Source organism: Procambarus clarkii, chromosome 32, assembly GCF_040958095.1.
Source record: "Procambarus clarkii isolate CNS0578487 chromosome 32, FALCON_Pclarkii_2.0, whole genome shotgun sequence".
Lineage (NCBI taxonomy): Eukaryota > Metazoa > Arthropoda > Malacostraca > Decapoda > Cambaridae > Procambarus > Procambarus clarkii.
In genome coordinates this window covers 37629586-37643795 of record NC_091181.1, presented here as the reverse complement: position 1 = coordinate 37643795, position 14210 = coordinate 37629586, and the positions used below count along the sequence as shown (strand labels likewise).

At 42.2% G+C, this 14210-nt stretch overlaps 1 protein-coding gene across 3 annotated transcripts in view; it reads left to right on the top strand.

The window, feature by feature from the left end:
• The first annotated feature begins 3808 nt into the window (after positions 1 to 3808).
• Positions 3809 to 14210, top strand: part of LOC138370635 (LIM domain kinase 1-like) — a 51962-nt gene continuing 41560 nt past the window's right edge. For all 3 annotated transcript variants that reach the window (XR_011230184.1, XM_069335249.1, XM_069335248.1), the window contains exons 1-5: positions 3809 to 3939; positions 4842 to 4947; positions 8263 to 8377; positions 11940 to 12070; positions 14032 to 14114. Coding sequence is in view for 2 of the 3 variants with exons in the window: in XM_069335249.1 (XP_069191350.1) it covers positions 3912 to 3939; positions 4842 to 4947; positions 8263 to 8377; positions 11940 to 12070; positions 14032 to 14114 (463 nt within the window). In the remaining variant the exon portion in view is untranslated. The remainder of the gene's footprint in view (positions 3940 to 4841; positions 4948 to 8262; positions 8378 to 11939; positions 12071 to 14031; positions 14115 to 14210) is intronic.

The window sequence follows — 14210 nt, the reverse complement described above, 5'->3', positions numbered from 1 at the left end:
AAATGTGTTTTAACACTGCTGAATTTTAAAATCATTAGGAACAATGTGGGGACATTTGATAAGCCGCCGGCTTCCTGTCCTCGTCGAGGCCACTTGTGAGATATTGGCCTTCGGGTAAATTTTAACCTAAGTGGTTGGTACACGGGCGGGAGTGAATGCCTCCTGTCAGAGACGCTTGCAAAAGTGGTTATGTCTCTTGGTGGTGATTACTGCACAGATGGCAGCGAGTATCTCTAGGCTGATTATGTTTGCATCGGAATCAGTATCTTCTGGCTATGCCAGCATGGATGGAATATTGCCTCCTGCTGGCGATGTTTGCACAGATGGTACTGTCTCCTGTTGGTGTTGCATGCATAGATGGTGCTGTCTCCTGTTGGTGATGCTTGCACAATTGGTACTGTCTTCTGCTGGTGATGCTTGTACAATTGGTACTGTCTTCTGCTGGTGAGGCTTGCACAATTGGTACTGTTTCCTGCTGGTGAGGCTTGTGCAGTTGGTACTGTTTCCTGCTGGTGATGCACGGATGACATCACTAGCATCACTTTGCACGGATTGCAGTGAGTGCCTTCTGCTGGTGATGGCTACATGGGTGGCAATCTACTAATGATCGCTGCATTGGTGCAACCTCCTGTTGATAATACCTGCATAGGTGGCATTGCCTCCTGCTGGTAATGTTGGCATAGTTTTCTACTAGTAATACTTGTACAGGGGCAGTGAGAGTCTCTTGCTGGTGAAGCCTGTACAGGTGACAGTAATAGTACTGTTCATAGCATTTTGATGTATAAATCCCATAAGGCCAAAAACTGATGTACTAAAAATCGTAGCGCCTCGCAAAATTGACGTGATGTTCTGTTTTCTATTCATGGGTCCTGGGTTATGTTAGGTCCAGGCAATTGAATGCATCAGCAGCCCGTCCTCTAAACGAAGACACAAAAGTGATTCCCAACCCGTCCTCTACTAAAGTTCATTACATCCAGCGGTCGACCACACAGACGCATTCATAAATTTTAACATGCTGTTCATTGCAAACGGGAATTTTCTCAAATATAAATCAATGATAATATATTTGCATATTGTGCATATATAGGCATAGGTTAGGTTAGGTTAGATTAGGTGTTTAGGTTCTGTTGGCGATTATTTGTATTTGTAGTACGTGGGTGAAGCATAGCGTTGTGGTTGGAACAAAATTCGTTAGTGAAGCACTTGCTCCGGAAGTGTTCGAACGAAATCAGTTGTGAGTCGTGTGTAAACTGTTTTTCATTCATAAACAGGGTTTGGCAGGTGCATGGAATCACTTTTAGGTCTTTGTTTGGAGAACGGGCTGGTATTTGTAGTACGTGGGTGAAGCATTTACAGCACTGTGGTTCGAACAAAATTCGTCAGTGAAGCACTTGTTCCGGAATTGTTCGAACGAAATCAGTTGCGAGTCCAACCCGTCCTCGACTCAAGTCCATTACATCCAGCGGTCGACCCCACAGACGCATTCATAAATTTGAACATGCTGTTCATTCAAAACGGGAATTTTCGCAAGTATAAATTAATATTATAATATATTAGCATATTGTGTATATATAGGCATAGGATAGGTTAGGTTAGGTGTTTAGGTTCTGTTGGCGATTATTTGTATTTGTAGTACGTGGGTGAAGCATTTATAGCGTTGTGATTCGAACAAAATTCGTCAGTGAAGCACTTGTTCCGGATATGTTCGAACGTCAGCAGTTGTGAGTCGTGTGTAAACCGCTTTTCATTCATAAACAGGGGGTTTGGCGGGTGCATGGAATCACTTTTGGAACTTTGTTTGGAGGACGGGCTGGCAAGTCGCAGCCCGTCCTCCAAACAAAGATCCAAAAGTTATTCCATGCATCCGGCAAACCCCCTGTTTATGAATGAAAAACGGTTTACACACGACTCACAACTGATTTCGTTCGAACACTTCCGGAACAAGTGCTTCACTGACGAGTTTTGTTCGAACCACTTCGCTATAAATGCTTCACCCACGTACTACAAATACAAATAATCGCCAACCGAACCTAAACACCTAACCTATGCCTATATATGCACAATATGCTAATATATTATAATATTAATTTATATTTGAGAAAATTCTTGTTCTGAATGAACAGCATGTTAAAATTTATGAATGCGTCTGTGGGGGCGACCGCTGGATGCAATGGACTTGAGTTGAGGACGGGTTGCGGACGTGTGTAAACTGTTTTTCATTCATAAACAGGGGGTTTGGCGGGTGCATGGAATCACGTTTAGATCTTCGTTTGGAGGACAGGCTGGTCTGGGGACGATGGCTGCTGCCTTAAACAGCCTAGTGTGAGGACGGGTTAGTTGGTGATGCCTGTATGGGCGGCAGTGTCAATCCTGCTGGTGATGCCTGCACGGGTGGCACCGAGTCAGTCCTGCTGGTGATGCCTGCACGGGTGGCACCGAGTCAGTCCTGCTGGTGATGCCTGCACGGGTGGCACCGAGTCAGTCCTGCTGGTGATGCCTACACGGGTGGCACCGAGTCAGTCCTGCTGGTGATGCCTGCACGGGTGGCACCGAGTCAGTCCTGCTGGTGATGCCTACACGGGTGGCACCGAGTCAATCTTACCGGTGATGCTTGCACGGGTGGCACCGAGTCAATCCTACCGGTGATGCCTGCACGGGTGGCACCGAGTCAGTCCTGCTGGTGATGCCTGCACGGGTGGCACCGAGTCAGTCCTGCCGGTGATGCCTGCACGGGTGGCACCGAGTCAGTCCTGCTGGTGATGCCTGCACGGGTGGCACCGAGTCAGTCCTGCTGGTGATGCCTGCACGGGTGGCACCGAGTCAGTCCTGCTGGTGATGCCTGCACGGGTGGCACCGAGTCAGTCCTGCTGGTGATGCCTGCACGGGTGGCACCGAGTCAGTCCTGCTGGTGATGCCTGCACGGGTGGCACCGAGTCAGTCCTGGTGGTGATGCCTGCACGGGTGGCACCGAGTCAGTCCTGGTGGTGATGCCTGCACGGGTGGCACCGAGTCAGTCCTGGTGGTGATGCCTGCACGGGTGGCACCGAGTCAGTCCTGGTGGTGATGCCTGCACGGGTGGCACCGAGTCAGTCCTGGTGGTGATGCCTGCACGGGTGGCACCGAGTCAGTCCTGGTGGTGATGCCTGCACGGGTGGCACCGAGTCAGTCCTGGTGGTGATGCCTGCACGGGTGGCACCGAGTCAGTCCTGGTGGTGATGCCTGCACGGGTGGCACCGAGTCAGTCCTGGTGGTGATGCCTGCACGGGTGGCTCCGAGTCAGTCCTGGTGGTGATGCCTGCACGGGTGGCACCGAGTCAGTCCTGGTGGTGATGCCTGCACGGGTGGCACCGAGTCAGTCCTGGTGGTGATGCCTGCACGGGTGGCACCGAGTCAGTCCTGGTGGTGATGCCTGCACGGGTGGCACCGAGTCAGTCCTGGTGGTGATGCCTGCACGGGTGGCACCGAGTCAGTCCTGGTGGTGATGCCTGCACGGGTGGCACCGAGTCAGTCCTGGTGGTGATGCAGTGTCACACTCAGTGTTTACAGTCGGAGGCTGTGTCAGGGCGGTGATACTCTCCCACTTTCCAAGACATTTTCCTCTCCTTAACACACTACTCTACTCTTCCCTCTTCTCTTCTCTGGTCTACAAAACTGTAAAAATAATGCTGAAAAATAATTTACTTTGATTTTCAAAACAATGACTATTTATCGTTCATTTCTGAATTCAATGCGAGAATTCATTTTGTGGCAGCTTCGTTATTATTAATAAATGTAACTTTTATCATTAAACATATTAATTTCTATATTTCAAATTGTAAATGCATTATTGTGAAAACGATATAAATGATATAATGGCGTAGGTATGAAGCAGCAGGATGTAGCTTCTTCAGTGTCACAACCATTGCAAAAACATGGAAGAAGAAGAAGCCACTTCACATGGTAAACTAATATATTGTTTTCTCTTTCATTTGTCGTTACATGCACTTCATGTGTGATAATAGCATGTCTTAATACCTTACCTTCCAGCTGTGCGTGTAACAGACTAAATCAGTTCAATTTATTGGTTCTGGGATTAAGGATGGCCAATGGAGTCTTGAGCCTTCACCTCCGCCCCCACAACCCTCTCACTTGATGCCTCTAACCTCCAAGCTGGTGTCGTGTGGGGCTGACGCACGCGTCTCATCCCTTCTTACTCATGTGGTCATGTTATTACCTTGTGACTCCAGAGTTTTCAACTTTATCTCTGCCCCCTTTCCTCCTACCATAACCTTTGCCCTTGGGGCCCCACGACCTCTGTCCTCGGGGCCCCACGACCTCTGTCCTCGGGGCCCCACGACCTCTGTCCTCGGGGCCCCACGACCTCTGTCCTCGGGGCCCCACGACCTCTGTCCTCGGGGCCCCACGACCTCTGTCCTCGGGGCCCCACGACCTCTGTCCTCGGGGCCCCACGACCTCTGTCCTCGGGGCCCCACGACCTCTGTCTTCGGGGCCCCACGACCTCTGCCCTCGGGGCCCCACGACCTCTACCCTCGGGGCCCACTCTTTTCATAACCACTTATCTGTGTCTACAATCTCAAACCAATCAATTTTTGTTTTATCAGATGGATTCATATTTTCTCATGCTGCAGTCTATATAGGTGTGAGTCATGTCTCATTTAAAACCTTAACCACTACTTAGAGGTCTTCAGTATGTACACTACAAATGTAATGTAAACTTTTTTTATACCTTGAGTCTTGCTTGCTGTTATAACTTGAGCAAGAATATTTACTTAAGTTGTTGTCCCACGTCTTATTGGTCTCTAAGAGTTACAAAATAAAGTTTATAACTAATTTTGTTTTAGATGAGAGTCACGAGGAGACAACAGTATGTGCTGGATGCATGAACGTCATCGACGAAGACGAGTTCTTCTCAGCACTCGGGCAAGATTGGCATACTGATTGTTTTAGGTAGGATTTCTGTGACTTTGTAATGGAAAAAATGTAGCCTATTGAAATTTAAAGATCACCGAGTACAGTAATATAAATTTGACAGACTATTGTTATTTGTTCAGTTTTCTCTTATTTTTTATATTGATGAATACTGTATATAGGTACCGTATATTAATTATACTGTAATCCATATGATTAATTTGTTTATATTTAATGGTGTGCTCCAGAATATGAGGATATGTTCATACATCAGGATATGTTCAGGACATTGCTCCAAGTTTTGTTTTGGGTATGTGTTTGATGTACAGTAACTGTAAACCATGATCTCGCATGAATATATGGTGGATAGTACTCTGAGGCAAGAGTTATCAGAGAAGAGTGTGAGAGGTACAACATTACAGTAGGTTGTAAGGGTTGTATATGTTACTACTAGGTCATGATGATACTAGAAAAGCACTGGAGAACATTCATTCATTCATTCATTCATTCATTCTAGTCCAAAATGACCTCTGTAAGGTTAATTCACAAATACTCAAAGCCCCTCCCATCACATGGACCGCAAAGTAGTGCATTCGCTAATGACCAGTTGGCCTATTATGCCAACTGCGACCAGGTCCTAGTACCAACATCACAACAGATAGGATGGCACAGTACCCAGCTCTGGGTAGATGGAGATCAGGCATCTTGTGCCTTATTTTCCCTGACAAACTGGAAGCTGGTCTGTTGGTCTCAGGTTCTCGAATTATTAGTCAGATTTCCCAATTTTAGTGTTGTATTGGCATGGGAGTTCTTGGCCTTGCAGAATTGTGCCCTGTATGTCCCTAGTCCTTTTCAACGTGCAGTCTTCTGGCAGCCAGGTGTCTGGGTTCTCTAATTCCAGTACTACAACATCTCATTGTAGCATATTTTAAGGGGTGCACTTGAACGAGCAATGTAATTAGGTTCTTTACCCACCAGAAACATTTCTTTTATCTCTAGTTTTGAAAATCTTTGTATAGCTCCAGTTTTTTCTACTAAGAAGTAGACATGTATCTCGGCTCTATTCTGGTTCATATGCTCTTGTATACATTGCACTCTTACCCGTAGGTGTTCCTTTACAACAGTGTCTTCTCTTTTTATGTCTTCCAATTAAGTACAATTCATTTGTACAATTCCATGTACGGTATTAATGCCTGTATCTTCCAGGTGTTTTGCAGAGTATTGTAATCAAGCCAGCTAAAGGTGTACCCTCGAGCAGAAGAACTGTAGATGTGTCTCACATATAAGGTATCCTTCTCGGCAATGTCCAACCCTGACATCTGAGCTCTTGGCTCTTGAAAGTCAAACTGTAGTTCATGGACCATTATCTTTTCCACTGCAGGCCAGTGTTTTGTGCTTGGTTGGTTTGTCTCTTGCTGATCATCTTGTCTTCAAGCAGGGGTCTTGGTCAGTGATGGAAAAGTGTTTTGGGAACTAGGTACACACTTTGGCTGAACCCAGGGTTTATGCTCTGGGATCACAAGAAGGTCCAGCAATAATTATAATAAATTGACAAGTAATTTTAATCAGTAGAGATTTGACAAAGGATAGCTAATTAGTAGTCTCCATTAGCACAGAAATTGAACATTAAAAAATCCTTGAAATTGAGAATTAGGTAGAGTATATGCTATAAACCTGCACAGCCATTATTCCCATCACTGATCTTGGTGCTTTGGTCTCTGGATGCTTCCTGCCTCTTTGCTTCTCCTTTGCCTTCAGCTTTTTATTTTTGTCTTAAATAGCAAGTAAATAGAATAGCCCAGAAAAATCCAGCGTTGAACATGAAGTGCCTGTTTTTGGCGTGTGTCTTGGTGCTTTCCCCGTAGGTACCTTCTGGATAGCGCTACATGTCACACCAGGCCCTTGCAAGTCATAAAAGCCTACCAGAGACCAAAGTTTGGTCTATGCAAAGAGGCACAAGGTGCAGGGGATACTTTACCACCCAAAACAGAAAATATGCCACCAGAAGGGTAAAACAAAAGAGGCATTGCATTATATTTAATGCTTGATTTCTGGAAAAACCCAAATCCAAAGGGCAGGAGGTAAAACAAGAGCACGAGCAAACAAGTTCGCTCTACATGACAGATGGGTTGACCCTAGTTGGCTCGATCATTAGCTCCCTGGATTGCCTTGTGGTGGTAGGGGTGTGTAACTAGTGGGGGTTAGGGGGACACCCTAACTACAGTACTGTATTTGTAGTTGTCAGAGTTGTTCATATTTTCCTTGCAGTTGTCTAACTTCTTTAAGTCTATCTTTCTGGTGTCTTATTCTCTCAGTTTTGAGGAGTTTTGAGGGATCTAGTATTCCCTACTCTTTGTGCCTCTTTGAGTGGACCAGGCTTTGACTTCTGATCTCCTGTAGGCTGTTTGACTCAATGGTCTGATGTGATATGCGTAGAGCTATGCAGGCAGTAGCTACAGGCCCTGCCAGAAAAGGCTTTGAATTTAATGAAGTGCTTTTTTATGAAGATTTTACTCAGTTGCTCTTGTTCTTTTCTTTTGTATCTCTGCTTTCCAAATATGCAGTTTTCTTTGTATCAGGAACTATGAGGGGGAAGCTTGTGCCAGTGAACCCTGTTGTAGTTTTTGTATTGCCACCTGTTGGTAGTCAGGGGTAGCAACCTGGCAGGCTAACTGGCTATTGGTGAGAGCACTACTTGTGGGCCCTATGATGAGTAGTTGAGCTGCGAGTTGAAATGAATGAGCCTTCTGGAACTTGTATCAGATGGGGGTGAATCTTCTCCAGTGTTTCCCATAATACTATCACGCAGCCCGTCCTCGCATACAAAGATCCAAGCTCATTAATCCAGCTGCCAAACCCCATGTTTATGAATGAAAAAGCGGTTTACATGGCTCACAACTGATGACGTCCGAACACTTCCGGAACAAGTGCTTTGCACACGTCTTCTATTCGAACCACAATTTTATAAATGCTTCACCCACGTACTTCAAATACAAATAATCACCAACAGAACCTAAACACCTAACCTAACCTATGCCTAAGTACATAGCATTTTTATGTATTAATATTAATTTATATATGAATACAAACCAATTTTTAATACACAGTATGTTAAAATTGATGAATGCATCTGGGAAGGATGGTCACTGCTTTAAACAGCCTACTGTGAGGACGGGTTGTATTATGACCCAGCAGGAACATATGAAAGGTTCCCTGTTGTGTCGACACAAAAATGTTAACCTTCCTTGGATTTTCATGATCTTGTCCAATGGGTCCAATAGAATATTGCTCCCAAGAGAGCCTTTCATAATATTTCTTTCTTTCGAATACTTATTCTTGCATTTGTTATTTCAGATGTAGTGCTTGTGATGTAACTCTCAGCAGCTGGTACTTTGAGAAGGATGGTTTACTTTTTTGTAAAAATGATTATTGGAAGAAGTATGGGGAAGCCTGTCAAGATTGTGGTCAGGTATGTGAATGTGATTCATCGTTCATAGCTTTTATGATAGTCAAGTACAGTGGTACCTCGCATAACGATTGCCCCAAAAGACGAACATTTTGGGTAACGAACGGCCCGATCGGCGTCAAATCGTCCCGCATGACGAACGCTGGTTTGAGTAACGTGGTGGGGGCGCGCTGCTTCTTGCACATTCTTAGACGCCTCCGAGGATGCACATAAATTATGTTGTTCTTGTTTAAAGATGCTAATGATGCTGGGATATAAAAGGGTGACTGCTGAGATGTTGCAAAGCATTGACATTTTTGTAGGAAAAAAGAAATAAAATGTCTGATATACAACAAATGTCAAAAATGTTCGTTCGGTGTTTGGCAGGTAGGCTGCTCCATGTTTCTTACATACAAAAAACATAAATAATAAAAAAAATTAAGAATTTTGAAAACCAGTACAAATGTCAAAAAGGTTCGTTCGGTGGTCTACAGGTCGGCTGCTCCATGTTTCTTAAATAAAAAAAAAACGAAAAATAAAAGAACTGTTGAAACAATTTGAAAAATGGACAAATGCCATAAAGGTTCGTTTAGTGTTTGTCGGGTAGGCTGCTCCATTATTGAGACGTAAGTGACAAATACAAAACAAATGGAACACATTTGAAACAAAGAAAGATTGTCATAATGGAGCAGCCTACCCAACAAACACTGAACGAACCTTTTGCTATAACGAATATGAAAGACTAGGGCTGCTGGCTGGGTTAGTACTGCGTGAACAACCATTTGTAGCACACGTGCCTCTGGCTCTCAAACACCTGTCCCACACGGTGTTGAAAGACTGCGCTCAGTCGGTGCAATTCAGACCCTATTGTTTGAAGAACATAAGGGTCATAACATTGGTGAAGCTAGGCGCAATAAGGGCTTAACACAACGGTCGGATGCCAGTGATACAGCACCTATGAGGATGATACAGCGAGCGTATCCAGGTGTAGCTCTGAGCCCCACCCTTGCCATCTCGAATTTATATAGATGATACATAGATGAATCGTTTTCTGCGTTCAGTGATGATGCATCTGATACAAGTAGCATAGATGAAGTGTTAGCGGCTTCCATGGTGGTGTTGTTCATTGATATTTTCAAGAATACCTGAATCTCTTCGTGACTGATGGACACTCTTTGAGGCTAGCTGAATCTCTTCCTGTGTGGGACCTTACAAAGCGATCTTTTCAAGACTACCTTACAAATTGAGTTTTTCCTATAATCGTTTCAATACTACCTTATGCTTTACAAGCTTGGCTACATACCACCTACAAGTACTAAAGCCAAGGGTGCACACGAGTGTGTTATTTGCAAGCACGCAGAACGATGAAACAGGATCGAAAATCTATCTGTAGCTGGTGCAAGGAGAGCAAAGTCACGGTGTGTACCATGGACTACTTCGTTGACTATTACGTATTACGCACCTCCAAAGTACTGAGTGTGTAATACAGTGTGTTACTGTGTAAATAGTATGTGAAACTATACATATTGTAATTTTAGTGAATTTTTACCACGTAATATTGTGACAATAAACATTTATTGTAGACACATTACTGACACATGTATCACAGTTCCATGGAAAATTATGAACATTCTACTGTATACATATTGTAAAGGTCACAAATATGCATCATATACGATAAAAGAAACAAATAAAACCGCATTGGAAATGCATAGAAAAAATATTTGAAAATATATTTGTGGCAACACGCGGTGCTTGAATGGCCTGCGCGACCGTGTCTGGGAGCTTCACACACGGGCCACCAGCCCCTGATGACGTCACAGCGCACCTTGTCCACGCCCTCACAGTCAAAGTAAGTGGAATTTGGTAATTATTTTTACATAGACATGTTCAGGGACGGTAATTTATCATTATGCAAAGAAAAATTATATTTTGGGGAACATTTGATGTCATGCACTCTGGGGGAATTTCACAATAAACACAGTGCATCACACTGGTTACATGGGGGGACACTCGTTTTGTATGACGTCCGTTTCACATGACGAACATGGAACGGATTAAATTCGTTATGCGAGGTACCACTGTATTTACTTATTATTTTATATATACAGGTACAGCATTTATATATTAATTAGGATGGCAAAGAAGTCTTTAATTTACAGAAAATAATAAGGAGAGAAAAAATCAAGAACGAGCCTACATTTCAGGACACTATTTTGTGTATGCCCAGCCTTCTACCCCCTGTGTATTTAGTGCATTTTTCTATTCTCTTGATGTTTAAGTTCTGTGTTGTGTCTGTTCTTGAAGTTGTGGATGGAGGTTGCTTCCATGACTTCTTGCATTGCATTCCGTTTGTTTACCACCTGTACAGGGTACGAGTATTTTCATATATTTGTTTTGACTCTTACTACATTTTCAGCTTCTGCCTATACAGTATCCTCATTATATTTTCTCTATTTAAAAAGGCTGTTGTTCTCCACCTTGTCATGTCTCTTCAGTATCTTGTATGCAATAGTCATATCCCATATACCTCTTCTTTCCTTTAGTTGTTAGATTGGGCTCCTGTAACCTGTCTTCATAGATTAGTTTACTTGATTCAGATACTGAGTGGATATTATCTGAAAATATTGTCTGAAAATTTAAGTTTGTCCTTTAGATTTTTTCTCCTGCTATCTGTTTCAGGTCCTGATCAAGTCATAAAATGTTTTCCTGTTATAGAATAGTTGACTTTGGCTTTGTTTTTTCAATGGTATTAATGCATAAAGCTTATCAGCTCTTATTTGAATTATTGAGGTATCATGTTAATATAAACAAATCCTCAAGGGCTGTGATGAGGGTTCGAACCTACTCACTGGATGTTTCTAGATGCATCTTAGTCAACTGTGCCACGACATGGTCAAAAGAATTGCAATCTAGAGTGCTACTGCCCTAACTAGGTTCCCGAAGCTTCTCCGAAGCACAATCGGGGTTTCACACAATTCCCCCGTGCACCCGTGCTCTGTTAACCAGATATTCTACTGCTATGCCCTTACTTCAGTACACACAGAAAGCACAATAGCCTGATACTGTATATCAAATGAACAAATCCACAAGGGCCTTGTGGATTTGTTCATTTGATATATCATGCTACTGTATTGTGATTTCTGTGTGCATATTAATATATACAAACTCACAAATGCATAGATCATATTGAGTCTTATTAATACATGTTGAGGATGTCGGTGTACATCTCCCAGGAATACTTAATGAAGTGCAAACCTGGATGTAGAGAGTTATAGAAAGTTGGAAAACTTTAAATGAGAAGGCAGTGAATGCCAAAACTATCACTAGTTTCAAATCATCATATTATCAAAGATTACTGAAAGTATGGAATCCTACGAGTGTTGTTCTTATCCTGTAACTACACATGGATAATTACTTAGTAAACTACTTGTGACATTAATCACAAGGGATGTATACTATTCAACCTTACCAAATTATTTACAGTATTATTTAAAATGCATCATGTGCTCCTGGTCTCCTTGTTTTGTTTCCTTTACAGATCTCTCTCTCTCAAGTCTTATTTCATTGTTTTGTACTCCTTCAGATCATCACTGGTCCAGTCATGGTTGCAGGCGATCACAAATTTCATCCAGAATGCTTCATATGTACCTCATGCTCAGTATTTATTGGTGATGGGGAGTCATATGCTCTTGTTGAGAGATCTAAATTATACTGGTAAGGAAAACTTGAATTTTTAAAGGTTGTGTCATATACTAAGCTTATTTAGAGTTATGAATAATTTATATAAATATTATAAAGTCATAATTTATTTTTTTCTTTATTAATTTTATGGACATAATTTTTTGGTTTTATTAGTGTTCATGATAACATATTATTTTGTGCATATTTTGATAGCAAAATTAATTTAAGTAGTAAATACTTTTAGTTAAGAAATAGTGTCTGAGTTTATGAAATTCTTCCGAGGGTCCCTTGATTGCTTCGTGAGTCAGGTCCTGGGGCTACCCAGGATACCACATTCTCGTCAATTTTGTATGCTTATGCTCCACAGTGACAAGCAGCTTTGCAAATGGTCTTGCCACATCATAGAACAGATTGTAAACTCAACACACTTTCCAAGATTTAACTGTAAACACACAGAGTAACAGTTAAAACTGTAATGTACAGTACAGTATGCTAAATACAGTATTCGCTATCCGGACAACCACAAGATGGAAGCAGCACTATCACTACTGAGTCTGAGGAGCCTTGAGTATGGCAAGCTTATACAGGTCATGTTGCTGGAAATAAATCCACTGGTTTAAGGAAGAGTGTAACAGAAGGTTGCTCAAATGCCCGGCAGAGCAGCCACAGACTATAGGACATGATGTATAGATGGTCTCACAAACTACACTTGCACAAGTGTAGGGCTCTTCCTGAAAAAAAAGACGTCTCATTCTATGCTTGGAAGGATAATAAATAATAGGTATAACATGGTCAAAATTTAGAAACTAAGGACAATACAGCAGAGCATGAAGCTTGCCATTCTAGCAAACAGTAGTCAACAGCACTAGGTACAATGCCTGAAAATTCAGATACTTAAAGTATGACTACACACTGAATCTAGGAAAAGTCAAGATGGGCATGAAGATGGCAAGACACTATCCTAAGACAGGACAGCTGGTTGATGAAGCAATGGAGTGTATCCAGAACCATTCTCCAGATAAACATTGTCCTTCCAATCAAGCCACTGTGACCTGCAAAACAACCATTGTTGTAACGTACATGTCTGGTTGAAGAGAGCATGAGGGTCAGATTCAGATTGGCTGACCAGGAACTACTGCAAATCCACATCAAAGAATGAGGGCAGAAATGGCTTAATGCCTCACCACTCAAAAATTGTGACGGACAGCAGCAACGCTTCAGTATTAAAAACAGCAGCCAATTATATGGCCTCGGTATTTATTAATAGATTCATCATGTTATTTTTCATTGTGCCAGCATTATAAGCTGTTGACAGGACTGAGGCTTGCAGGACCATGATCTAAATATGACACAGAACACACCTGTGACTGAAAACAGAATTACACCACACAGATGGTTTCAAAAGTACCATGGATGACCATGCATCATCCTCGCATGGTCATATAAATACATAGTGATGTATTTAAGAAAAACTGTGCCACTGTGCAGAACGGCACCATGCAGAAGCTGACTCCGTCTCGAGTAGAAGTTCCATGTCTTCAACACTTTGGAGAGCAAACTAGGCAAGCTTGGTGGTATTCCACCAAAACCCACCCCAGAGAAATTCTGAAGAATTTCTGTCACAAGGCTTATGCTTTTTTTCTTTGTGCAGATGATTCCCTGCCTCAAAAGTTGGAAGAGGGGTAATGATAATTATTAAATGTTTGATCATGTGCTTTACAGTGTCATTCATGCTAGCTTTATTAAAGAAAACAGTGCTTTAGGTCTTATTAGGCAAGTTATCTCCTTAATATGGATTGGCTAATTTTATTCTTTGTTCTTTATAACAATAAATAAATATATTAACTAGAGTAATTTAATTATTAGCAGCAATCATGTCTTGTGTGTTAGATACTGTTGCATATGCCATAATTACAGAAGTGCAGTTTAATATAATGCATAAAAGCAAATTTAGTATACAGTACCTGTATGAAAATAATTACTGTATTTTTTAGTGGATTGTGTTACAAGAGGCAGATGCAGCCTTTGAACAAGTCTACATCGTTCACAAAGATACCTCACAGTATACAACTTATTGGTAAGTTTGCCTGACTTAATATCAAAGTAAAACTTAGATGAATTGGAATACTGCATCAAGATAATTTAATCTATGATCTATATTCATACCTGCATT